Source organism: Hirundo rustica, chromosome 5 (assembly GCF_015227805.2).
Source record: "Hirundo rustica isolate bHirRus1 chromosome 5, bHirRus1.pri.v3, whole genome shotgun sequence".
In the NCBI taxonomy this organism is placed as follows: domain Eukaryota; kingdom Metazoa; phylum Chordata; class Aves; order Passeriformes; family Hirundinidae; genus Hirundo; species Hirundo rustica.
The window spans coordinates 8,599,530-8,627,424 of NC_053454.1; the positions used below are offsets into that span (position 1 = coordinate 8,599,530).

At 44.7% G+C, this 27,895-nt stretch overlaps 2 protein-coding genes across 8 annotated transcripts in view; both read right to left on the reverse strand.

The window, feature by feature from the left end:
• On the reverse strand, positions 1-27,457 carry MFSD10 (major facilitator superfamily domain containing 10). 7 transcript variants are annotated; one of them, XM_040063788.2, is made up of 13 exons: positions 27,336-27,457; positions 19,589-19,777; positions 18,329-18,425; positions 14,811-14,914; positions 13,857-14,015; positions 12,531-12,719; positions 8,030-8,138; positions 7,331-7,442; positions 5,929-6,037; positions 3,853-3,943; positions 2,194-2,241; positions 1,187-1,276; positions 1-838 (listed from the first exon to the last, which is right to left on the reverse strand). In XM_040063788.2, exons 2-13 carry the CDS (start codon positions 19,757-19,759, stop codon positions 732-734), a joined length of 1,386 nt encoding a protein of 461 aa, XP_039919722.1. In that variant the 5' UTR covers positions 19,760-19,777; positions 27,336-27,457; the 3' UTR covers positions 1-731. The 7 variants fall into 7 exon arrangements, 4 of the variants coding, with proteins under 4 accessions (XP_039919722.1, XP_058276524.1, XP_058276525.1 ...); XM_058420541.1 differs by having other exon boundaries at positions 2,194-2,263; XM_058420542.1 differs by lacking the exon at positions 27,336-27,457 and adding an exon at positions 22,174-22,243 and having other exon boundaries at positions 2,194-2,263.
• Positions 26,117-27,895, reverse strand: part of NOP14 (NOP14 nucleolar protein) — a 24,554-nt gene continuing 22,775 nt past the window's right edge. The window contains exon 18 of the mRNA XM_040063785.2: positions 26,117-27,888. Coding sequence (XP_039919719.1) covers positions 27,789-27,888 — 100 coding nt within the window. The 3' untranslated portion in view covers positions 26,117-27,788. The remainder of the gene's footprint in view (positions 27,889-27,895) is intronic.

Genomic DNA, 27,895 nt, shown 5'->3' on the forward strand with positions numbered 1-27,895 from the left:
GGCCTTTGGCACCTTAGGTAAAATTCTGGACCCTTTTTGCCTCAGCCAGAGAGGGATGTTCAGTTCAGAGGGGCGTAACAACTGTAATGAACTGAGCACAGGACTGTTCACTGTAACCATTTATTGTAATGCAAAAAGAACAGGGCAAAAAGAACAGGTCATCAAAAACATCCCATGGTATTAGACATATAAAACATCTCTCCAAATTTAATTGTATATTAAAAACAGCCCACCTGTGCCACAGTACCAGTGGGGTAGCAGGCAGCCTCTAGTGTGCTTCTGCTTGTGTTTGACCATCAGGTTTGCAGGTGTGGATGCAGCATTGGCAGAGCTCTTGTACCATTCATACAGCACCCCCATCCGAATGGTCCTGAGGGTTTGTTCTGTGGTTCTGTGCTAGCCCAGCCCCTGCAGAGGCTCTGGGTGAGGAGCAGAGCTCTCTGTGCAACAGCACCTGGTGCGTGGGGCCTGCTGCTCTTGTGCTGTCTCTGCTGCTCTTAATGCCTTACTCAGCTCTGGGGAGTGTGTGTCTGTTTTCATTTGTTTGGTCTTTTTCTATTTGCAAAGCTAACCCAGCTGGCTGGGAGGCCACCTTAAACAGACCTGCTGTGTGTCATTACTGCAAATGGTCAGCGTCTATCTCCTTCCAGAAGATCAAAATCTTCCTATTTCCTCAGCAGAGGCAGATGCCAGAGGTCCTCGGAAGCTGGTGATGGTTTTGTGGTTCCTTCCTACTCCTCCTTTGTCTGCTTTTTTATAGACCTGAGTAGAGCCAAGGGGACAAGGAAGAATGCTCCACAGATAGTGAAACAAATCTCTGCCCCAGCCAGCCAGTAAACTGCAAAAGAAAAGGGATTCATCTTGTTACTGTGCTTGTCCTTGCAGAATGCCCTCAAAGCTGTCGTGCTCACACAGTACCTGCACAGCCAAGGAGAACTACTGACCCCCCTGGCTGAGCCAGAGGCGGCCAGGAGCTTGGCACATGGCTGCGCTCAGGAAACTGCTTCTGGCTTGCTTGGTGTTCACATTAGCCTAAGTTCAAGCTCTGAGGCTGCTTCCCCTTCCTCTGTCCCTTCACCCTCATATGCTCAGGGGCTCTGACCCCGTGCAGGGGGTACCTGTGTCCCTTCTGCCCCCCTGGGCTGTCTGGTGCCAAAGGGAGGAAGGAGCACGAGGCCACACTCACCCGCAGCTGCCAGGATGGGTCCCAGGGCTCTGGCCAGCGCGCCCAGGCTCCTCAGGATGCCCATGACTCGTCCCTTCTGGCCGGCGGTGCCTGTGCAAGCAGAGAGCGACACTGGGGGGTTTGGGCACGGCTGGAGCTCTGGGAGCCCTGTTCCTTGGGGCTGTTTCCCACTTGCATCTTCCCCTCCCATCATTTCTCACCCAGTCAGTCCCCAAGCTGCGCTTGCCCTCCACTGAGGCCCTCACAAGTGCTTCACTGCATGGGCCTGGCACGAGTGCTTGACCGGGACAATTTGTAGTGCACATTCCACACCTCCCAAAACCCCCAAGCCTATCCAAAGCAGAAGCTTCACATTGTACACAAGATTTTCTGAGAAGGCCCAGGTGTACAACAAACACGGAACTGCAGATGCAAGTTAATAAGAGCAACATAAAAATGACATTAATGAGCAAAACCTTGCTTTTCCACCTCAGCCAGCACTGCAGTCCTGGCCCCCAGCTGAGCCAAAGCCTTCTTGTTCTCAGATGACACCACAGTGACATCTGCTTTACAAGGTTACAGAACAACCCGTGCCAGAAGGTTTCAGAAGGTTCCTCAGAAGGTCTTTTCTAAGGAAACAGCAGGGGATTATTTCACTGCTGGCAGGGATGGCTGGTGTCTCGTTCAGAGAGCCCAGACCGTTCCTCCTCAGTGCTGTTCGTGGCCTTTGCCCACTTCTCATCTTCTTCATCACCACCAGCAATGAGGCTGCTGCAGTGAGCTGTGTTACACAACACAAAATTCAGGTGTGATACTGGTGGTGAGTCTGAGCAGATCATTGCTGCTAGTGCTGAAGTGATCACTTTTGAGACAGCTGTGAGCCAGGGGTGGTGCCCTGTGCTCCCCTGCAGAAGGGCCGAGATGGATCCACAGCTGTTCCCGTTGATGTTCTGTATAATTTGAGCCAAGTCGATACAAAGGTCGGGGTGTGGCCAAGGGCAGCCAGTCAGAGCAGGAGGGACACTCACCATAGCCTGACACCACTGCTGACAAACACGGGATAACGATGGCTGCAGCTGGAAAAATCCACAGAAGAGGCTGTCAGAGAACAGCAGAGCTCAGAACAGACAAGAACACAGTGACAAACATGTGGCCCAAGCTGGTTACTGCTGCAGAGAAATATGCTGAGCTCTGGGCACTCTACCACCACTGAGTCACCAGGTTTAACCCAGTTCAATGGGAACACTGCCTCCACACCGACCTGCAGGGAGAGCCCAGAGCTGGGAGCGCTCCCTGCAGATGTTTCACATTAGCATTTCTCATTCTGTGAGCCCAGGGACAGGATGGACAGGGCAGATCAGCCAGCTGGCAGCTTTCCAAATCCCTGTGCTCTTACTGAGTGGAGCAGGGAATGTTCGTGTTCCAACCAGACAATGAGGTGGCTGTGCCCAGAGTGCCACTGTCCCGGTGCCAGCAGTGCACCGGACTCAGGGAGCAGAGGAGCTACAGGCTCTCCCGGGAAAGACAGTCACGTCCAAGAAGAAAAGGTTACAGAATTTTTTGGACACAAAAGCCAAGAGTTGTTCAGCAATCACTGCCCTCTTACTGAAATAGGAGCCTTTTCTGCCAAGAAAAGGAAGGGAAGGGAAGGGAAGGGAAGGGAAGGGAAGGGAAGGGAAGGGAAGGGAAGGGAAGGGAAGGGAAGGGAAGGGAAGGGAAGGGAAGGGAAGGGAAGGGAAGGGAAGGGAAGGGAAGGGAAGGGAAGGGAAGGGAAGGGAAGGGGGAGAGCAGGAATGATCAAGGTTGCTTCAACTGAAGATGCCCCAACTGCTGGTCAGAGGGAGGAAGAGAAGGGGAAGAGAACCCCCCCAGGGGCACTTCTAGCTGGCTTAAGTGGGAAGAGATGGAGTCATCTGCACATTAAGAGGCCAGGGAAGACTCAAATACTGTTAAACATCGTGAACACCCCCTCTCACTCCTCACCTGTCAAACACAGCTGGCCCCAGTAAATAATAGACTCAATAAGTGCATTTTGTGGTTTACAGTTTACTCCTAAATCAAGCTGTACCATGCAAAAGAGAAGTCCATCTTTGTAATAAGTCATATGTGGAGCTGCTTAACAGCTAGCAGCATTGGTAATACCTGGAATCTCTTTTCTAGACATCCAGTAGTTGGATGCAACTTCATTTGTGACTGTGTCCCTGAACAACAGCTTAGGCTGGCAGAACAGAATTTATGCAAACACTGGGAACATCTGACCCTCACTCTCCCTCAGTCCAAACACCCTCAGAGTGTGCAGGTCTCCAGCCTAAGGAATAATGCAACACCCCTCAGGTACAAAGACTCCATGTGTCACTTTTTTTCCCTGAGCCGAGCTATTTAGTGAACACTTTGCTTCTAGGTCTGCTAAGAGGGGGTGAAAAAAAACCCCATCCTCAAGAGCTCCACAGTGAGACAGGACAACAGGAGCACTGGGGGTGGTTCCAAATACCACCACGAAAACTTCCTGTGATCCAAACAGCATCAGAAAAAACCCCAGACACCATTTCATTCATATTTCATAAACCCAAGTGTCAACTTTCTGTTGCTTGTAGTGTGAAACTAGAAGTGCATATTTTTAAAGTGTAAATAAATACATGAAGAGAAATCATTTGTGCTTAGCCTGCAGTGCCTTTTGAACAGCTCACCGAAGGAGTACAGCAACAGTCCAGCACTCAGCATGGTCACATTTGCAGCCCATCCAATTAACAAGAACGCTGGAATCAGCAACATAATGGCCTGCAAAAGGAATGAGTCACACGGTTACAGCTGAGCCGAGCTTGTCAAAGCCTGGCTCTAGGTGTCCTGCCAGTTCCCTTCGGGGATGGGACAGCACACAGGTTATAAGCAGAAAGCCCTTTCTCCTCAGGTAGGCACTTCAAGCCATCCTGACCTGGATGGCCACACAGCAGCACAATCAACTTTTCTGTCCCCTCTCACTGTCACATGATTGCATACCACATGCAAGTTCTCTCTACACATCTGTCGTTCTGGGGGGATTTTTCGTCTTGTACTGTATTGACCTGGACAGAAATCTGGCTTTGACTCTTCATCTCCTGACCTGGCACAAGAGAAAAAAAAGCTCGTGTGCAGCGGGACTACAGCTCCTCTGCTTTTTCTCAGCGTTATTGGCTGATTCTAACTTTACCTTTCAGATTTCTGTAGCCAAGAGGAAAAAAGGGGGGAGAGGGTGCATCTAAAATTCAAACCCCCAAATAAAAAGCGTTCTTCATCTCCTCCAAGAGCTGGGCTTCCATTCCCCTGTGATGTCTCCCTCGCTTACAGAGCTCCTGCAGAAAAGACAGATCAGATCTGCTTTGTGTGTGATAAAGGAGGGTATTCACTGCCACGGAGTGCCTCATTTTGAAGATTCAGTGATAAATGAGCTACTGTAACCACTGTGCTAAGAGAGGCCACGTTTGCCATATGGTGCAGATTCTCAAACTGCCAGAATAACTTCAGCAAAAGGAGGAACTCCCACAAAACCCACTGGCATCCGTGAAGGAGCGTGCCCCGGGGCTGGGGGTCTCTGCAGAGTGGACACGGTGTTCGTGAGGAGCCACCAGCCCAGCACACGAGTGTTTGAGTGAACTGCAGGTCCCAGTGCAGGCCTGAGGAAGGAGTACAAAAATGAGAGGTGCAGAGGGCAGTGCAGTGCCAGCGAACGCAGCAGGCTGGCAGAGCACACCGGGGAAGCTGACGGGGAGGATGAAGCAGCACAGCTGATGTTCATCCACAGGGAAACGTGACACCAGCAGCCTGACATCAACGTTTGCCTGCCAGGGACCAGGGTGGAGATTGTTTCACCAGCAGAAATCGCTTCAAGAGAAGCTGAGTCAATTCACTGGAATGCAGTGGTTTGGAAATCTTCTACCCTGCCACCGCTGAAATGACACTGGCCTCAAAATAACGTAAAATACATTAATCAAGGCTCTAACAGTGCAAGCAAAGCTATTGCCAAGGAGCCAAGGTTGTGCTTTGTTCAGTTCCACACACAAATGTAAAGGACACAACACATCTGCTGTCCCCACAGCTGTATAAACTGCAGGGAGCTGTTCCCTGTCATCCCAGCACAGCAGCTGCAGGATTTCTGTGAGGAAGGAGCCAAGCAAAACAAAGGAATGTACACTTCTGTCAGTGAAACCTCAGTCTGAACATTGATACATGCTTTTGTTACGTGTAATACTGATGATCATAAACCAGAGATTGGAAAAAGAATCTGTTTCTCCCTGCCCAGCAGTGAAATATTCTCTAGGGAAAGCCTGTCAAGCACAAAGATAGCCAGATTGAAAATAATTTCCCAGAAAGAGAGTCAGAGATCATCCCTGAAGCAGCTTTAATAGTTTCAATGTCTGCACTGCAGGAGAAATCACTGAAATAAAGTATACTCTTCACAATATTTTACCTAACTTGCACACGTGGACAATCTGTTCTCATTCCTTACTGCAATTAAATATGAAGAACACAAAGTTTCAATAATATTGTTGCTCATATCATAAGAAAGGGCTCTAAATGTTCCAAAGTTTAGTTAGACAGGTAAGTGCCCAGCAAACAGTTCTGAGGAGTCATTTAGCTGGATAGATGAGATAGAAACTTCTTTTGATTGGACAAATAGTTATAACCTCCAGCTACCCTTCACTGCACTTCAGACTGAAAATTAACATATCAGATTTGTGGGGGGGGAAAGAAAAAATATATTGATTTATTGTTATTTTCTTTTTTACCCTTTTTACAGCTCTGATTTCATTTCCTGGCTTGATTCGGCGAGCATAGCCTCCCTGGACCACAGCCATTGTTATTCCAATAAAGAAAAACATCTTGCCCTGCTGCATGCTGCAAGGGAGGCAAAAACACAGATTAGGGAGTCACGCACGGAGCGTTCTGCCCCGGGACCCATCGCGCCCGTGCCGAGCTCCCCGAGCGAGGGAGGCAGAAAACCTCTGGGGCTCACCCAGCGCTGCAGAGCTCTCACAGCACTGCCAGCAGCTGCCAGAGCAGAGAGCAACGAGGGAAAGCTCCCAGGTCTGATTGCATAGATGGGACACTGCTGGCAAGAGCTGCAGCCACCTCCGGGCTGCTGTGGGGTAGGTCAGCGTTTCTGGGGTGGCCCACAGAGACTCAACACGTAAATGACCCTGTGCTGTGAACATCTGTGCCCTGTGCAGGGCAGGTGTTGGTTTCCACGGTGCAGCTCATGGAGGGTTTGATGGAGGTCAGCAAGGCACAGCGATCTGGTGTCACACTGGCAAGTCGGAGACATCACTCCCTCCACCCTTCAATTTTCTTCACTTTTTCCTTTCCCTCTCCTACTGACTGAATTATGTGGGTGCTCTCAGCTGAAGGGCCTCACCTCCACAAGCAGCTTGCTGCCACAGAGACTGCGCTGCTGGCACACAGCTCTGCAGCTCACTGAGGGCTGCCCTGAATGCACAGGACACAACAAAGCTCAAAACCTCTCCTTGACACACACGGATTAGTTAAACCACAAACTAATGAAAGACAGACAGGGAAAGATGAGACGAGCCCCTGAGAATTACTGAAGGACACGCAGAGGAATCAAGTTACAAGTTCACGTTCCTGGCTGGAATTCCTCCTATGAGCTGGCAGGAAAAGTATTTCAAGCTGAGCTGTTGGTGGATTCTGTTCTCTTTCTTCTCCGGTGGTTGACTACAGGAAATCAGGCTCTGTGACATGACTGCACACCATATGCCATGCAGAATTTGCTGATGAGCAAATATCATCACACAGATATCATATCCCCCCATCCTTCGCCTCTTTGAGCTTCAAGATTTGTCCTGATACCCAAAACCTCTTCTGAGCAAGAAAAGGTTTTACTGTAACCAATACAACGAGCACAGATATACCTGTTTCAGGAGCTTTAATTTAATCTTGGGTATTTATATTCCCTAGTTTTTAGAAGTTGTAGATTGAGTACATCCTTTCATTACAAACACTGCTGGTATTTCATAAACTCTTCTCACAAAGCCCAAGTACCACCGAACACAGCGGGGGCTTTACTGAGTGGTTTTACTAATGTCAGAAAGCCTCTCCTGAAAATACACAAAGACCTTAAATCAAGATTTTGGAAAATATCCTAGTCAAAATATACATCGTCTATTGCAATACCTGCTGAAGTGGAATCTCTGGTGAGTGAGAAAACTCAGTGTGTACTCCAGGCCCGAAAACAGGAAGAGGTACAGGAAGTAGGCCAGGCCCAATGTTCTGAGATTCCGAAGATCTGAAAATACAAAAAACCCAAACACCGAGGGGGTGGGAGGTGTGGAGAGAAACATGGTGGTGTTTTCCAAGCAAAGCTTGACAATGAAACCACAGAAGAGCAGCATTTATCAACTGTACAGGGAAATGTTCTCACCTCAGATGCTCATTTTAAATATCTATACAAGACATGCCACAAAAGAGTCCCACAGAGACGTAGGGAATCCTACATCTCCAAGTCGTGAATTCAGATATAAAATTCCAGTCTGAAGTTCCTAGTTTGCAGCTTGAATAGGCAAACTCACATCTCCCTTGCTCATGCCTTGATCTATCTTTAAATCACTTCACTTACTGCAGCCAGTGGCTGAGGAAAACACAAGTATCAAGTCAGAAATCTTCAAAACACTCATCCTCAAAACCTTCTTTTGGGAATAAAAGGACCAAGGTCCAGTGGAACTTCCTATTGCCTGTTCATAAGTTATTATGGTGGGGTTTAAATGAGTAAACAGACTCCTGCTTCTGGAATGGTTTGAGTACAGTTTTCACTTAGAGACCAACACCACACACAAAAGCACACAGTATCACTGTAAAAAGCCATCTGATACTTACTCTGCTCTGAAGGGGATTCCCTTCCTCGGGTGACTGCAGAGAACTGAAATAAAGCCAAAGGACTGAGCAAGTCAACTGCTGCCTGAAATCCAGATGTCACAGAAGGGACCTGATCAAAGACAGAAAGAGGTTTATTTAAAACCCTGATGTAATAACCACTGCTAGGAACTGACAGTAACTACCAAATGTGCCTCTACACCTACACAAATCATCTGAGATGAAACAAGGCACCTGGCACTGGGATTTGAGTGGGCCTGACTTTCTGAACTCAGAACTGGTGCCAGCAACTGTAATTGAAAGTTAGAACACTCATGGCACCTTTCACTGAAGACAAAAATTCTTTGGGTTCTTACAAAGCAGAAGTGGCTCATTCTCCACAGCCTTGATGATGGCTTTATTTGGGTCACCTTTTGCATCATCACTCATGTCCAAGAACATTTACTGGGAAAATAATGGCACATCTGCCTGCAAGCTCACAGGAAGCTGAGAATTTGCTCTTGTGCTACAAATCTGAGACCAGTATGTGCAGCACATCAAACACTGGTCTGTTTCGGAACTGGTCACTATTTTAGCCAGCCAGTGACACCTCCTGGGGAAGAGAAGAAAAATACAATTTTTACAGACATTCTTTAGAGATATTTTAGAAAAATTTCCAAGGAGATTCTGCCCAGCCACAATGGGTGGCCTTTTCAAGAGGAAGATTTATTTTATAACACTTCTGGGCCTGTACTGTGTACATCTCAACCTAATTATGCACCTAGTGGCACTCTCCCTGCTCTTTACTCACAGGCACTTATTCTTCCATTTTATGCTTATTCTTCCATCTACAGATAATTTACTTTTTTAAAAAAAATTCTAAAATATTAAAAAAATAAAGAAAACACTAAGAGAAATAATATCTAAATAATTAGAAATCAAATTGGCAACATTATTAGGGAAACAATTTTTTTTTTACGGTAGAATTTATCCTGCCTCTTTACACAACAGCTACAGGGAGAGATAAGACTCAGGAATCCTGAATAATCACACGTAGCATTTCACACCTTCAAAGCACTGCGCAGGCTTTATTTGATGAGCTTTCTTCTCTTCCCAGATAGGGAGAGAGCTATGATCTCTTTGAGGGCAGAGATTAAAAGTCAGATTATCAGTGGAATTTAATCTCAGTGTATGACCTAGGGACTCATTATGGGCTGGATTTAATGAAGCTGTAAACAAATCAATCTTCAATATGGTATAAACGTCTTGTTTTGATAGCCAGAGCTTCTGAGTATCCGAGAGCAGAGTCTGGAGCCCATCAGTCTCACAACAGCAGGCAGTTCAATAGACTGGGCTGGTCTGAAGCCATGAAGCTGCTGATTCATTCACACAGAACACACTGGGATATTAATTCTCCCTCCCACTGCATTTATTGCAGACAGTAAACAGACACACCCAAGAAGTTTGCTCACCCTGTTGAGAAGTGTAAGAGGATTTCCTGAAGCTGGCCTGTGGCAATCCCCAGTTCTGCATGTGTTGGTACCATGGGATTTGCACTACAGCACAGAGAATCTGGGCACAAGCAACTCCCTGCAAGCATCTTTGCCAGTAATAAAAATATCCTGTAGCTTGTACCTGTTTTGAATTATTATCCATGTCAGACAGGATGCCAAGCAGCTTTGCATAAGGCTGATTTCAGTTTGGTCCAATTACAATACATTGTAATTGCACATGTTTAAAATCTTAAGTGTTTTATGAAATATATATACCTATTCGATTTTTAACGTAGGTGTGTTTGTGTGTGCGCACATGTATTTTTTTCAATTTGTCCTATCTTTGCCATAGAAACAGTGGTCTAGAAATGATTTCATCTACTGAACCACAATGAAAACATTGTCCTAAAACTGGCTAAAGAGTTTCACCAAACCCCAGAAAGTATACACTGCCAATTTCAGTCAATGTCAGCAGCTGCATGAGGTTTAGTTTCTTCACAGGTTCAAACTCTGCAACACCTAACTTGTATTTAATTTCTATGCTTATGATTCATTATTCCATAATTGTTCAACTTTACTTCATGATCACCCCAAAAGTCACCTTGAATGGCAGGCATTTTTCAGAGTGTCTTTGCTCATTCTGTTCTCCTCTGCTGCAGAGAGACTGAGTTACAGGTCTGGAAGGCAGAGTCAGTCCACATCAGGAATGCAGCCTGGGCCCCCCAAACCAGACGTGTTTACTATGCACAGAGCACAGCTTTGTCTTTCCACAAGTCTGCTACTGATACTGCAGAGCTCTACACACAGTCCAGAAAATAAGAGTTGTAAGACTCTCCCTCCAACTAGGCAGCCTTGCTCATGGCTAGCTTAGCTAAAAACTAACTCAAAAGCTCTTAAAGAGGACAGATTCCACTAGAGACCTTCCTATTCTTCTCTTCTCCCAGTCAGGTCACAGCAGAAGCTGTTTTGGCTACCATAAGGCCAGTGTCTGACTCTCTTCACCTGATCAACTCATGGAACAGTTGACAAAAAGAGGAAGGAAGAGAGTAAAAATGCTGTTCTCTTTGGATGAAAACACATCCTTGTTTCCCATCCCCCTCCATTTTTCCTTCCTACAAGTTAATTCCAACATGAATCAATATGAAACTCTCTCCTGTGAAAAGCAGAGTGATAGAGAAACAAGGGTATAATGAGAACACGGCAAACTTCAAGGAAACAGATGTCTGATCCCACTGGCACATCCTCCTACCAATTATCATGATGATTTCCCCTCTTTTTACAGCTTTGTCCTTCCACCATATACCACTCCTATACTTGTGGGAGCACCTGCTCCAGCTCAGACCAAACTAGTTCCAGAAAAGCAGCTAACGTAGCTTCCTTTCCTGTCATCCACAGGCCAAAAAAACTGCTCACTCCCACTCAGAAAGCATGAGGAATTACCAAAGAAGAGAGCAGAGCAGCCTAATAACTGAAATGACAGATATGCTGGAACACATGGATCGCATGCCCAGATGGAGGCTGAGAGCACACGAGCACTGACACCAAACCACCCTCTCCTGAGCAAGCAGACACCCTGTGTGCTCTGTGCCCTGAGCAGCACCTCACTGCAGCACCCACTGCTGAACAGGGCCAGAGCCCCCAAAGGCACTGACAGAGAGCTCCTTTCCTTACCAAAATTCAGTGGTGTTGGCTAATACTGACCAGCTGGTCAGACCTTTCAATAGGATAATAAAAAGGGGGAGGGATCTATTCAGTCACCACATGATCTAGAAGGAACTGAAGCCATTTAACCACTCTGCAGCAAAGGAGGAATTGTTTATAGAATACAGATTCACTCTGCAGCACTTCCCTACGTCACCATGCTGCCACCTTCCCAGAGTATGTAGCTCTAAGAACAGGATTCTATCTGGAAGGTTTAGAAAGAGCCAAACAGGAAAGAGGAACAGATGACACATGGAAGAGCTGTTAAAAGAAAATAACACAGCTGTTAAAAGAAAATAACATAGTATTTAGGAACACAGTGGGAGCAACAGATTTCACATGGGGCACAGCCTGCTGGGGCACAGCCTGCTGGGAAACACCAGGGCAAAACTTTGCCCTGGTAGGACTATTGGAGATTAAAGTTTCCTGAACAATTCTCCATGTCAAATGGGTTTGGCAATCCAGAGACCGAGCATGCTCCAAAAATTGAGTGCTGCCTAGAAACCAGGGATCTCAGCAAAGACCTAATCCAGTGAAAGCCTCAAATCAAGTGCAGATAACCAGGGCTGAATTCCACTTCTCTCACTCTACAAAGGAAACTGTTCTAAGAGACTTTTTAGCCAGACATACCTTGGACAGTGTCCAATCACACAATATAAAATCCTAATGTTAATAAATCTTCGGCCCCAAAAATCCAATCAGTCATTGAATTTTAGCACATGTAGGTATTTTCTAACTGTAAAAGACAGAACAGCTCAGAAAAAAGTAATTTGCTATTTTGGTGTTCAAAAATATTCAAGCAATTACAAGATATCAGGTAAGAAAACTTCTAACATATACTGGCCAAATGAAAGAAATTCATTCCCCAAGGAATCCTTGTGGTCATAGTTTAAATTTCACAGTCTGCCTCCCATGTTCACATTAGGTTTTGAGAAATTTAAACCTAACACACCAAAACCAGCAATGAAGCAGTCATGTTAACTACAAAGACCTTATATTACACTGACCTAGGAGATAGGGTTCAACCTGGAAGCGTTCAAGGTCAAGTTGGATGAGGTTTTGATCGATCTGGTTTAGTGGAAGGTGTCCCTGCCTGTGGCAGGGGGTTGGAAATAGGTGACCTTTAAGGGTCTTTCCAACCCCAAATATTCTGTGATTCTATGATCATTTAACTGCTTCAACACCAGCTTTAATAATAATCCTAATCCCAGGAACGAGCTAAATTTCTGAGGCACTGGCTAAGCCTTATCTTCACTGCTTCCAGTATTTCAACAATTCTCAAATCCTATTTTTACAGAAAACACAGATCTTGAGACTGATTGTCCATTTACCCGTTTTTCCTTGGGAAGTGTCTCTGGAAGAAGGAGGAAGATGAAAATTAAATCAGCCACAGAAAACACGAGTGCTGACAATGCTGAACGAAGGTAGAAGACTTCTCCTTTCTCTGTCTGCATGGTGAGGTAAGCACCCATCATGGGGCCCAGGGTGAAGCCCAGGGAGAAAGCAACACCAATCATGGCCTGCAGGGAGAAAGTGAACACAGAGAATTTTAGACACCAGTTTTTTCAGGTTCTGAAATTATTTGAATTAACCAGGTACAGAACCCAATCACTCTGCGGATGCAGGGAGTGCACAGCAAGAGTATGAAATGTGAAAAGCCTGCTATTTCCAAATAACCAATTTTGTTTTCTGTCCAGGGAAGCGGCAGGAACAGGCACTGGCCCATCGCTGTTTGGGAATGCCTTCAGTCAGATGCTGTTTGCCTCCCAGAAAGCAGAATGAACTTTGCTTTGGAATAGAAAAGAATACAAGCCATGTGGATGTGAGCCATGCTGTACTAAATGACTTACTCTCAGGCCCTAAAAATAGGCCCTGACCCATTTTATTTACTAGTGCTGTAAGGCTACCTCTCTCCACAAATAAAAATGCATTTTGGCTCATCAGGATTATAATAATTTGCTTGGAAGATTCATTAGCTTTCACTGTGAAATCTAAAGCCTTCCCCTCCCAAGAAGCAGCTGTCCTCTGTAGTGGCTTATAACAATCTTTTAAGAGAAATCTGGGCCTCCAAAGTTTTTACAGGATAAAAGATTTAATTGGTAATTCACAGGCCAAGTTCAGCCTGACGGTGTTTCCATCTGGGCCACTGCCTTCTGGAAGTGGTTAGGGCAGCTGCTCATACTTCTCAGTCAGCCAAATGTCACATCCTTCACCCACTGAGCTCAGATCCTGAAGCCAGCACAGCGTGCAAGGAAGTCAGGAGCACACTGCTGTGCTGCTGCGCTTCCACAGCTTGGGAAGGTGAGGAAAAGGAGTCGCCCTGTAACTGGCTTCCAGTTGCCAAAACTGGGACATAAGACCTTTTGATTTCTAAGCTATTATAATCAGAATTAAAGTTACCAGCAGGAGTAACAGTTCTAACATTGAAACAAGACAGTTTTCCCATCTCTAGAGCATCACTTGTAGGTGAAGGTCGTTGGCAAAGTCCAAGAGCTCCCAGGAATATGATCTGGCACCTTTCAGGAAGCAAGGTAAAATGTAAAGTCATGTTTTCACTTGATCAGTGAATACACACCTGAGGAAGACATCCTGAGCACCAAAAATCAATTAAAAGTTGCCTAGTAAAATGAAATGCGTGTCCCACAAGTGTAACTCACCATGCCCTTGCTCCGTGCTTTTGGAGAGTGCAAGTCAGCAATTATAGCTGTGGAGAGGCTGACATTCCCTTTGCTTATTCCGCCGATGATCCTGGAGAGAAGAAAAACGCCAAAAGTCCGAGAGGCAGCCCAGAGTGAGTATGATGCTATCAAACCCATCTGCAGAAGCAAGAAAGGGTTCTTTATAAAGCAATGCGAAGTTAAAATAAATTCTGCTCATTTCCCAGCTAAACATTTACATTTTTTGTTTGTTTTCAATGGCTGCTCCAAACCCCATGTAACAGAAATGGCTGAATAAATTGACACTGCACTATGTCTTGAACAGCAATATAAAAGAAGTCCATACAAACTACATATAATTGTGATCTTTCTAACAAAATTAGAAGAGCAAAACTCTGTGGAAGTTAAACCAGTCCTGGCCACAAAACATTTTTGTACAACGCACTCCATTTGTTTCCAAATTCAAGAGAAATCTGATTTCAAAATAAGGAGAATGTTCATGTTCATAAGAAATGCATCTTGCAATGCTATACAGAACTTCCTAACCAACAATTCCCTGGCTCTGTGGAACAGGTCCTGAAGTGATCACTTGACAAACTAAAATACGTAGGAATCAAGGCTAACATTTGTCAACAGAGCATCTGAAGTCATTATCCCATACACAGGGGAAAGGGATTTTGGAAAATGACAGAAATAGACAAGTATTTTGGTGTCTTCTATGTACAGTTCTGGGTCTGGGAAGTTCAGTTTAAGCACTCACACTTGGATGTGTGGCCATGTGACTTGGCAAGAAAGAGTCAACAACCAGCAGATCTAGAAAATTCAGTTCTAGAGCTGAATGAACTGTGACTGTCACAATTCACACACAATTCAGTTTCTGTGCTAAGCACAAGATCATGGTGCCTTCCACTGTGCAGTGAGATGCCATGACTAAGATCAGCGTGTGGCACTTACCACTGTCATCAGGATGACTGGCCTTCTGCCCCAGTGGTCTGACACAGCACCAGTGAGGGGAGAGGAGAAAAACTGCAGGAGGGAAAAGATTGAGCCAATCAGACCTAAAGAAAAAGAGATTAAAAGATAAGGATTATTAGGCTTGCTGCCTTCATCTTAAATACAAAGACAGCCAAGCTGTTAGAGATCTATCACACTATGTGTGATAAAACCTTGAAATTAAATGTAAACCAGCAGCCATGAAGAATAGCTCTGTCTCTGAAACCATGCCACTCTCAGAACACCAACCTTGCCTCGTTACTTAACTGAGGCAGCAAATACAGACAGACCAGATGCACAGCCAGGCCAGAGTAACAGGCATAGACTGGATGACTTCCTGGTTACTTCACTGCTGAGAAAGGGTTTGAAACTCACTGGTTATTATGGAACGATGATTCTCCAACGTTTCCCTGCTGACTACATACATTTTCTGTTCTGAAAGCAGAGATAGCACAGTCTTTAACAGTCACAGTTCTTTTAAGACTTTTTTGATTGTTTGAACCTGATTCTGTCACACTTAATTAGTTCTTCTTTCCTTTTTATCATGGAAAGAAGGACTTAAGCACTGCTGTTAGCAAGGCACCCTAAGAGGTAGGAGTGATTCCAACAGACTCCAAGAGCCTTTTGAAATCTGCCTCCAGCTTCTGTGATCTTTAATTCCTCTTTTCTCTTGCCATTTCTAGCTTCACAGACTTATTAATTTGCACTACACTCTCAACAAGCAGGCAAAAGATGCTTTGCTGTCACAGCTTTTCTCTAAAGGAAAAACTGGGTTATATGTTTCAGATCATTCAGCTATCAAAGCTTTAAAAGGCAGAGAGAGACAGACCAGAAGTTCTGCTCCCATCAACTTAGGGGGAGGCAGAATATTGATACTGAACACCTTGTTGAGAAGAGCTGCTTGTGATAACTCAAAGCTCGAAAAAAAATGTGTAAAAATCTTACAGAATTTTACACCGGCAGTTTATGAGACACAGTTCCCTTCATTGTGCTTCTAGCACTGTAAAAACAATCTTTCATGCCAAATATTTCCGAGCCAGCATGCAGCAAAACCAGGGCTGTTCCGTATGGGGGAGGAGCTGGGAGCAGAGGGTGACCACAGATCTGGCAGTGCCCTCACCAGCCTGGGTGCCCCCCGATCTGACGAGTTGGGAAGAGCAGGTGCTGCCAGCAGGGCCCACTGCCAGTCCCACACAAGGCAAGGGCTCTTCAACACATCCTTCCAGGGAGTGCAGCAGGAGTCAGGGGCAAAGAAAGGAGTGGGAACAACACTGCCATGTAGGTTGGGAGACAGGACACCTCCAGTGTAGGTCTGAGGCCCATCTGAGGGATGGGGACAGAGACAGCCCTGGAGACAAAGTCTGAAACACAGCTCCTGAATCTCTGGGTGGAAAATGTGTGGGTGATGACTGGTCACAGCAATGAAGTATTGGTGCCCTCAGGGCCCTGACACGGGCAGAGAAGCTTCTGCCTTGAAGAGCTTGCAGTCTAATCAAAAATGAAGAATATGGCTGGCGCTGGGAGAAACAACAAGATGATCTTGCAAGCACCTTCCCAATCCTATGCTTCTTGTGGCAGACGAGGGCAGTGAAGGAATACAGGCTGCAGGGAGGCTGCAGCAGCCTCTGCTTAACATCACAACTATAATGAAACTTTCCACACAGCACTCCCAAGAGCACAGGACATGGCAGGTAAAAGGAAAAGGAACGAGTTGGACTTGACTGGGAGTTCCCACCCCTTGTCTAAACAACCTGAGATGCTGAGAAGTTGAAAGTAGGAAGCTTCTGGTCAAGCCTTAGAGAAGACAGAAAGCAGCTTCTGAGGGATTAAGGAAAACTGTTTCCTAGCATTCAAGCCAGTAATTTGACCAAAGAATGAGCAGACAAAGAAAAACGTGCCTGCAAGGATATGGTGGGAAAGAGGAAAATGGCTTATAAACTTCCTAATGCCTGTTATATCCAATTAAACAACTTTAAATGGAAACAATACATTCACACATATTCTAATTAAGTTCTGTGTTTCGTTTAATTTATTTTAAAAGCCTTTTGCTTTTCTTGGGGGAGGTCTCAGCTCACTAAAAAGAGAGGGTCTAACTAAAATTAACCCAGACACACCTTCATACTCTGAAATCAGTTTCGTCACAACTGTCTAGATGGCAAGAAGCCAGAAGAGTCTCTGATGTGTAACGTGACACCTTTCTCTCACATTTCTCTCACTGAAGGGAAATTTCCTGCTGGAGCTCATCTACACCAGTGTTCCAGTGACAGAAAATACTTATGGGTCCTGCAAGCCAGCAGCCCAGCTTCTTTTAATAAGACTAATGAGATTTAGAAGCAGTGCTGCACTATACCTGCCCAAGGGGCAAGCAAGGCTGGAAATCACAAGTTTCTATTTTCCAGTGCCTCCTACTGATTGATCTCTGATCACGTGCAGATCAGTTGTGAAGGGAGTAATTTCTGTGACTGCCAGGGCCCAGCACAGCAGGCTCCTGACCCTCAGCTGGCAGTCTGACAAGGAACAGCAGGCCTATAGAACAAACTGAGTAAGATCATTGGATAATTCAGGTTAAAAAGGAGCTTTGGAGATCACCCACTCTAACTACCTGCTCACAGGGTCAGCTGTGAGGTCAGAGCAGATTGTTCAGGGCCTTACCCAACCAGGGTCTGACAATCTCTGAGGCTGGACACTGCTCTGGACAGCCTGTTCCACTGACCATCCTCACTGGAAAAATGTTCCTCCCTATTTCCCATCTGAACCTCCCCTGCTTCTGCTCATACCTGTTACCTCTCTTCTCCCACACACCTCAGTGAAAATCCCAGCTCTCCACAACCTCCCCACGGATGCTGGAAAGCTGCCATTCACTGCAGACCAGCCAAGGGCCCCAGGCTCTCCATCTTCAGAGCCCTTCACTGAACTCACCACAGTGTTTGGACACCCTTCCTTGTACTGGGGACCAAACCTGAATGTAACAATTCACTACGGTCTATCAAGTGCTGAGTAGAGGAAGATCATCACTTCCCTTAATCCACTGATTCTGATTCTGTTTGCTCATCCCAGGAGCTGTTGGAACTTTTGCTGCCAGGGCTGGCTCATGCTCAGCTTGCTGCTCACCAGGACCCCCAGGGCCACCAGTGAGTGTCCAGTCTGTACCACTGCAAGGACTACTCTTTCCCACAAGCAGGACTTAAAATTTGTCCTTACTGAATTTCACAAGTTCCTGTTATCCCATTCCTCCTGCCTTTCAAGGTGTCTCCAAATGACAGAGGTGGGGCTGTCCAACTCTTCATTGCTATTAGTGTGGTGAAAACAAAATCATTTATAATCTACTCTAAGAGACATTTTCTGTGTTACTTAAATCTAGAGCTAGTAACAGGCAAGCATGCTTTTTGTATTTCTTGTCATTCTTCACATCAACATTGCAAATAACTTGGAAAGAACATTGTTTTTTGGCTGTTAGCTTGTTTGTTCAGTTTCCCTACCTCCAAACAAGACACTGTTGTATTTCCTCTCTGGAGGTATCCCAGCCCTCACTGCAAACCAGTCTACCCCACGTTGCAATGACAGATAGAGTCCATCCTGAAAAACAGAAAACAGGGAAATAGAAGCAGGAAGACAGTTTTATTTTCAAAGACAGCATCAGAGCTTAGTGAACTAGAGACAATGTTTGATGATTCCTTCTCTCCTCCTCCCCACAAAGGAAAATTTCCTCACTGACCATAGGCCAAAAATAGCTAAAATTGTGAATGTTAACAGACAGCAGATAGTGTATGTTTGGGGTGGGGAAATGTCTGAAATTGAACTTTTCCAAGCCTTCAGGCCCATACTTGCTAAATCCTGAATTAAACAGGCATGCCCTGAATCTTTCAGTGAAAAAGGAGACACACTCTGTCCTGATGCATATATACTGTTTAGCTTGGGAAAGCCAGAAGCTTTCAGATGCACAAGGAAAAGGTGGTGCAAAAAAATAATGATTCCCAAAAAGAGGAGGAGGACTTGAAAAGAACAGGATCTGGAAAAGAAAGTGGAGATCTTGGCTATTGGAAATACACTGGAAGTGAGGGAAGACCCTGGAGATCAGAGCCCATGGTATGGGTTAGAGATATGATAGTAAGAAGGACAAAGCCTACAGCTGCAGCTGGAGTGGGATTAGAAAGGGGCTGAGAGACAAGAGGTGTGGGCTGCAAAAACAATTCTACCACACCAACATGTTCATCTTGACCAGCAATGCCATTAGCACCTGAGAAGGGTAACAACGAGCACCTGCACAGCCAGGACCCAACAGCACCTTCTGGCTCGGTTCCTGAAGCCAGCTCCCTGCTAGGAAAGGAAGTTGAGATGGAATTCCATACTTGGGGAGGGAGCAGGTGACCTTGTGAAATACTCAGGTGGGGTAAAAGCTCTCATCTCCTTGGTTCTTCAATAAACCCCAGCACGCAGATCCATTATGAACTGCCTCACCAGTGACATCAGTGTAAGACACAAAAGCATTGGTAACTACAAGGAAGAGTCCCTAAGAAATACTTGAATTTTTATCAAAATAAATCTCTCATTTTAATGAAAAAAAAACCCAAGGGTGAAGAGTGTTATGCAAAGAAATTCAGTCCATGAACCATTTATATGTACTGGGTAATTATTAATTTTCCTACAGATGTTTGGTTTGCCCCAAGGCAGGTGATTTTTCTTCCATTCCTCCCTCAAGATCCTAACACTTTCTGTGGGCTGACTTTCTTGTTACTTACCTCAGCCTGGCTGTAGTAATCAAGGATGGAAGGAAAGAGTGGCAAGATGAGAGCAAATCCCAACAAGTCAATGAAGAGTGCCAGGAAGACAATTGTAATAACACGATTATAGTTCTGTTCCTGCTTCTCATCGGGGGAGCTGCTGCTGGTTCCTCTCTCTCCCAGGGCCATGTTCTCAGTGTTCTGCTTCTAAAAAAAAAAGTTACATTTACATCCAGTCAACAAGAAGCTTTTTGCAGGCCTTTCATAAGAGTATCTTGCTGATTCATTCCTACTTTCTACACTCTTCACAAAAGTTAAGTTCTCTATTAAGCTACCTGGGAACAAGGGAACAAGAGCCTCAACTCTCTAGTCTTGCTTATTAGCTCAGCACCAAATTTTCTCCCATCAAGAACAGGTTACAAAGGCAATAAAACAACAAACTCTATTATAGGAGCACCTCAAATAGAACAGAACTAAGGAGCATTTAAAGTTTGTCAACATGTGAGCGACACTAATATGCCTTTGCTACGTTTTCAACACAGCATTACAGTGAAGTAGGTATGAAAGGGCACTCCATTCCAAATATTCACATCCAAGTAAGAGTTTATTTATGCCTTCAATGTATATTAGAAATGACCAAAACAACAACAACTAAGAAAAAAAAGAAAGAGGCAGATTTCCTAACTATTGCAGGAATGCTGTCTTCAAGACCAACCCAGAGAGAAACACAAGAAACAAGAGAAGAACATTTTTAAACTTCATTTTTCATTTCTTTCTCCAGGTGATATCTACAGAGCCAGGGCATCAAATGATTAAGGCAGCATTTTTATTTTGTCAGAAATATCAGAACTATCAACTCTCTTTGATAATATTACAAAACTATCTTAAAAAACCCTGAACAAGAATGCAGACCATATATAGTTCAGTCTTTAACAAATAAAGGAGATGGTCTCAATCCCAAAAATAAACTTATTTTCAACATAAATCAAAATCAATGAGCAATATATAAATGATGGAACTGCAAACTTCAGAATTATAAAACATACACAATATCTCAGTCATGAAAGAATTAAATTTACAGTCCCTTCTACTGCAGAAGTCCCTGAAAGTTTGTTGCACTAAAAAAAAATAGAGACAGATTTCATGCAAAGCAAATTAATACAAAAACTTTCATTGACTTTGATGTGTCAGCACTGAAAACAGTGAGCAATTCTTAATATAAATTTTATTCCAGACCAGATGTACATATCATATACACAAGGCACTGGTGCATAGAAAATGATACTACACTAATTGAAAGCTGTATCACTTTGTCATGCTCAGCAATAAATATTATTGTGACATTTCTTTACCTGTGAAGTCAGTTTATTAGAACTGAAGCATTATTAAAGCTCAGTTGCCACGAGGTAAATAAACATGGAAAGGGGGCCACCTGCAATCCATTTACTGAACTCTTGGCATAATGCTCTTAACCAAACTGGTCTGATTTAGGAGATTTATATTCAAGATCTTTTTATTTTAAATGGCAAATCATCAGTGCTACAAATATTCAGCATTATTTGCTCATCCAAATGATAAAAGAGCACATGGAGCCAAAATAATCATTCTTTAAAGCAAATGTTCTCTGGCCCCAGGTCTATACAGCCAACAGCTGAGGGGTGGGTTCACTGAGGCAGACTATCTTATTTTTCATCACAATTTGTTTAGTCACCCACTGAATTGTATGACCAAGCTGAACTTTATTCCGGGGTTATTTACAAAGGTAAGATCCTTCACACCTTTCCCTCAGGAACATTTCTGCCAGCGTGCAGCTCAAACCCCTCGATACTTGCGCTGACCTTTCACTCTGCTCCACTTTTGGCTGCGTGGTTGCAACTTCCCTTACGCAATATCCCAAGGTACTGCATGTTTCTGCCTTTGTGCTCCATCGGTTTTGTTGTTCAAACCTCTCCATAATTTTTCGCTAGGCAGGAAACCACACAACATTTTACAGGCCCTTGGCATCCTGACAGCAAAACCAGAACACTTCACCTCCACGGCGACATCTGCCTCGTGTGAGCTTTCAGTTCGGCGAAGTTGTTCCCGAGCACGGCTGAGTCCCTCACACTCGCCGGCTCTGCCCGGCTCTCCCGAGCCCTTCCCTCGGGATTCCCCGCCTGTGTCTCGTCCCTTCTGTCCCCGTCCTCCGTCCGCAGGGCCGGGGCTCGGTGCCGTGGCTCCCAGAAAGGGATCAGCACCGAAGCTGGCCCTGTCCCAAGGCACGAACTGAGATTTGTTATCTGCCAGCAGCCAGAATTTCATCCTTCTGGGGTTTTCTTACCTCACCTTATCCCCCTGTAAAATTTCCCTGGCGCGACTTTACCTGCTCAGCCCCGGGAGGGCTCCTCAGCCTCCCTCCCACAGCCCTGGCTCAGGTCAGGGCAGGCGCTCGGCCGGGGCGCAGCCAAGCCCGGCTCCCCAGGGCAGGGAAGGGGCGGCCCGGCAGAGACGAGGCGGAGGACGCGGGGTCCTTCCCGCCAGGAGCCCGAGGACCCGCGCCCGCCGGGGGAGCCGCGCCCGTCCCCGCCCCGCGGCTCCCGCCGCCCATCCGCCCCGGCACCTACCGCTGCTCCGGGGCGTGCGGGCGGCCCCCGCCTGCCGAGAGCCTCCCCGGGGATGCTGCGGGCGGCGGCTCCTCCCCGGCCCTCCGCGGCGCCCCGGCCGCCTTCCTGTTCCGGCGGGGATGGAGCCGCTGCCGGCCCGCGCCCGGCGGGAGGACGGACCCGGCCCGCCCGAGCGGCTCCGCGGAGCGCGGCGGGGCTGGAGCCCGCACCCAGCGCAGCGCCGCGGCCTCGGAAATGAGCCGCGTACCGCGCACCACGGCCCGTCCTTCGCCCTTACACACAGGTCCTGAAACACCCGTTCCAAGAGGAGTGCGATCTTTCGTTTGGTGCTGCAGCAGCAGTTAGCTGCGGCTTTGATAAGGGCTATCTGACAAAGAGAAAAAGGTAGTTGCAAAAGGTGTAACTCCGTTCCCAAACCAAACTTCTCCCTCAACAAGAAGTTTTTTAGCCCGGAGATCGTGAACAGCTGTGGTAGTGTCAGAGCCACCGAGCACTGTTCCCTTATCCAGGCGTCTCTGGTGTCCAACTGCCTAATTAAAATGGGAGGATGTGGTTACAAGTAGACTTAGGCAGATTCATCACGACAGTCTTAAACAGCTAAGAATCAGCCAGCAAAGTGTATAAAGCAAATTAATACGGGTATTAAAAAGACTTCTGGTTCCCTCGAAGGCAATGCAGTTCGGGATGGATGTAGTTATCAGCACTTGGGACACAGACCTACTCAGTGACATCTCTCTCATGGATTGCCAGCTGATTAGACTTGGAGGAGCTTATGTAAGTGTAACGTCAGGATTAACATGCCAGTTAGATGAAATAGTTATCTGACTGGCTAACTCAAACAGAGAGCTGCTAATGCCATGTATACCTGAGAATTTTATGTACTTAGTTTGGTGTCAGAAATATGGTAGATCCAGTACATAGCCTGGACTACACAATTGCAGCCCATTCCAAGGCAAAATTCTTTTTTGAGGTGCTCTGGACTAAGTATGAATAATCCTTTAATATCTGGAAAAATAATTATATATATAGTATATAACTGATCAGGCACCATCTGAATTCAGGTACATTAAAGAAAAAACCCATTGAGACACCAAAAACCCCAGCTTTTCCTGTTCTTAAATCTACTGGCCTAAAGCTTTTGCAGATCACTGAGCCCAGTTTTGTTACTGCAGTCAACCATGTCATACAATCCTGCATGTAAACACATAAGTTTCTAGAATTAGATAGGTCATTACCCACTCCTTTCCAGTCCAAAATCTTGCACATTTGAAGAATAACTTAAATTTGGTTCTTAGACTAATTTATTAACACTGGCCTTTTCTTATATCAGTCTTGTTTTTTTACTGAAGTAATGCCTCATTTACTCTGGCTTTTACTTCCCTGCTCTATTGCTAAAAACCAGTATTAACCCTAATGTCAATATTTTAAAGGATTTAATGCCATACAGGATCTTCATAATTTTTAGACTCAGAGAGTCTAAAACTTCATGATTTAGACTCAGAAAGCGTTCAGACTGCATGAAAGATTTTAGTTTTCTACTCCAGATCTGATTTGCTGAAGAAGAAAAAAAAATCAACCCCAAACCAAACCCTTACAAAACAGTCTTTTAAACAAAGCAACACTGCATAGCAAATATATTTAGGGTTGAAATATACTTGTTTAGCTTAGGAAACACACCTGGAAGACCGCAAGGAGCACATTTGTAGAATGCTTTTGACCCCCTGAAGATGTAACACTTCACAATCTCAGAGTGCTGATAAAGCCGCCAAATGTTCTGTCAGAGCTTCTGTTTGACTTTTCCAAATGCTTAGAAGGCCCATGAAGAGGACAGAAGTGCCACCAGTTCCTGTGGCTGACACCAGCCTCAGCCCAGCAGCCAAAGGGCCCCTGCTGAGCTCGGGAGCAGCCTCAGTGCCACCGCTCAGCAGAGAGCTGGTGGCCACAGGAGAAGCCTCACACAGAGCAGGGACACCATGGTAGATGGTAACTCCTGCAAGGCACAACTGAGAACATCAAACTGCTTACCAGCTTCCAACTGACAACCCAAAAGACCAAACTCCTGAGGAAGCTTTTCATGCTGTCATAAAAAAGGGTAATTTATGCAGTTTCTAGCTGAACAGTTTTGTTCTCACCCTATTCTTTACAATATTCACATTCAAGGTAGCTATTCTCTGGGACAGCTGATGTTGACAGATAAGCTACCTGAAACTAAAGGAAAAAATGGTAATTTTCCTTTTTTGTGTGTGATGACTAGATTCTAGTTACAGAAAAGTTTCTTTTTTTGGCTAATTAAATACAGATTTACAATTGATAACTGATGTGTCAAAAGGCCTGTTATGACAAGTCCTGGGTTAAAAGAAACAGACAAGACAGTGCCTGGTAAGTGTGATGGTGTTCAAGAAGCTCTACGAGAAAGCCAGCACTCAAGCATGGTCAAGCCCTTGAAGCCAAATGACCAGACCTTTCTATCACATTAGAGCAGCAATACTGCCCAGCTTCTACTGCATAGTCTTGCTTTCCTACTCATGTAAAATACTGTGTGTTAAGCATCACAGTTAATCCCAGGTTTGCAATATTAAATCTGACTTTAAACATTGCCAATATGATTTGTAAAAGAGCATACAGTGATTCTCATTCAGCAAGATTTCAATCAGAACTACTTTCAGTCTGATATTCCAAAACAGTTGAGTAAATCAGCTGAGGTTTCCTCATCCTTTATTTTTGTTCATCAGCATCACAAGATATTCCTGTTCATTCTCTCGTCCCAGAAAATGTCCTGTACCCAGAAACATTATTATTGTGTCTCTACCCTCTTTCTTTACCTCCCTTACTGAGGAATAAAAAGCAGCTGCAAGGGGTATCAAAAATCAGGATCAAAGCGCCTTTGTCAGCCCCTCTGTGATTCTAAATACCCTGCTGGACAAAATCTCCGAAGCTACTGCTAGAGTCAGATAAAAAAAAAAATAGTTTTTAACAGTTTATTTGTGCTTTATAGACTGTGACCAGAAGTCCAAGCTGAAAGTACTGATTTGTATAATAAAATAGGAAGTTAGCTCCTTCCTCATTACTTCACTCCCAAGTTCTTAACTTAAAGATTTTGTTTTAAAGAAAAAAAAAATCATACTGTGCCAAATGGAAATAAAACAGGTATACTAATCTTCTGAGAATCCTTTGAGGTTTCAGAAGATAACTTTTCCAAAATCAGCAAAGCTAACTGAAAATGAATTTATTTTTTAAAAGTGTGAATGGATTTCAAACATAGGAATCTTACTAATTTTTACATGACAGAAGTATCTTCCCCACACGTACTTAGCATCTGGCCTATTTTAACACTTAATACAAGTGCTTTTGCACTTGTAGCTGATGATAATCACATATAACTTGCATTACTAGTCACATTGACAATTAATAAAAGACTTTTCCTTCAATAAAGTTCATTTCTCTTTTAAGAAAAAAGACTTGCCTAAAAAAGACAGTTTTGTCATTAGAGACCAAATGTAAAGGCTGTGTTTCAACCCATCCCTTCCTAGTTTTAGTCCTGCTTCCATTACAAGTTTAATTTGAAAAAAACCTCAAACCAACCAACAACAACAAAAAAAATCCAACCAAAAACCCCAACATCCCAAAAAAACACCCAAAAAGCAAACACCAAACTAAAAACCCCAGAAAGCAGAACAAAGAAAACATTCTAAGCCAGTCCAAAACAACCAAGCCTAACTGTTAAATCAGATAAACTGACAGTGTGTAGGTTTTTCTTCATGAACACTAGGTAGAGCATTACGATATCTCAGTTACCTATTGGCCAAAACACAGGTGAGAACCAGGAACAGCATCTGAAAATGGAGGAAGCTTTGGAGGTTTTTGTAAAGAACCACGGCCATTAGTTCATTCTTAATACACATCTTATTTTATAGTTTGTCTTTCAGATTGAAATTGAAATGTTAATGTAAAAGGGAATTTTATTTTCCTAACAGTTTTCCATGGAAACATTACATTTTGTTCAATGCATAACAACTATCACTGAATTTATCAAATATTAAGTGAATACCTGAGCAGTAAACCTAGTTCAGATTAGCACCCATCACTAACTGTGATGCTCTTTGTCCCATTGCAATGTTTCTTTGCAAATACAGTATAAAAAGAAAGTGCTAGAAGTATTCATTGGCTCTGTTTGAAGAGCAGATGTTTTTCAAAGTCATGCTGGGCAGTTATCAGTGATTAGAGATATATGATAAATTAAGAGGAAGAAAGTTAAAGATATCAATGTTCCCTTAAGTCAGTTTTGAACACACTGAGGAATTCTAATTAATCACCCTAGATTATTAAGAATTTCAGAGCTGTGCTCAATTCAAAACTTACTGAAAAGATGAACGGATATAGAGCTTTAACAAAGGACTTCTCCTTGATCCCATTACTCAGTACACAACTTAGCAGGTCCTGATGCTACAGACTAATTAAAATGTTTATGTTTAAATTATACTACCATTATGAGAGCTGCCTGCAACTATTCAACATTAAAAAAAGATCACAGAATGTCCTACCAGGACCATCCCCAAGAGTCACACCATGTGCCCGAGAGTTTCTTGAACTCTGTCAGGCTTGGTGCTGCAACCACTTCCCAGGGGAGATGTTTCAGGTGAACCTTTTCCTAATATCCAAACCAAACTACCCTGACACAACTTCAGGCCATTCCCTGAGTCCTGCCACTGTCAGCACAGAGCAGAGATCAGTGTCTGCCCCTCCCGTTCCCTCACTAGGAAGTTGTAACTGCAGTGGGTCTCTCCTTTTTCTCTTCCCCAGGCTGAACAGACCAAGTGCCCTCAGCCACTCCTCAAAACCCTTCACCATCTTTGTCGCCCTCCTTTGGGCACTCTCTTGTAGCTTTTATATCCTGCATTCCAGGAGAGGCCACCCCAGCTCAGAGCAGAGCAGCGCTGTGCCTGATGTCCCCAGGACAGGGATGTCTCCCTCCTGGCTGCCAGGGCACTGCTGGCTCACGTTCAACCTTCCACTGACCAGGACCCCCAGGCCCCTTTCCACAGCGCTGCCCTCCAGCCCCTCATTCCCCATCTGTCTGTACATCCAGGGTTGTCCATCCCAGGTGCAGAATCCAGCACTTGCCCTTGTTGAATTTCACATGGTGAATGTCAAAATCTCTCTACCTCTGAGGGAGTCAGCAGCTCCTTCCAATTCAGCGTCTTCAGCAAAAGCACTCACTGTAGCTTTGAGTCCCATGTGCAAGTTGTTGATGAAGCTGTTGAAGAGAACTGGCCCTGAAATAGGTGACCAGGTTTCTGATGTAGGGTATTTTTGTGTGTGTGTGTGGAGCTCAAGTTAGGTGTATGTGATCAGGTTTTAGATTTAGAATTCTGATTATTCATCCAATTGTTCTCACTAAAATAAAATAGAAGCGTGCCACATACAAAAGTGTTATTTTTATTTTTCTTATGAAAAGTTGTGGATTTTCCTAATGAGCAGGTTCATTTTTGCAAATAAATCCAATGATGTTGTTGCCGCAAAAGGAATGCATCCAAAAAATGCAATTAAAATTTGTTCAAAAGCCATGATTGGGGTGTTTTATATGGCAGTAAGCTTCCTGCTGTAATAGGTCCCAATTAATTCTTCCATTTTTTCCTTTTCATTGCTTTCCATTCACCTTCCTGTGTAGCAAGGCTACCAAGAAGCTCTTTCACTTTTCTTTTTCTGGCTGAATCTCTGTAAA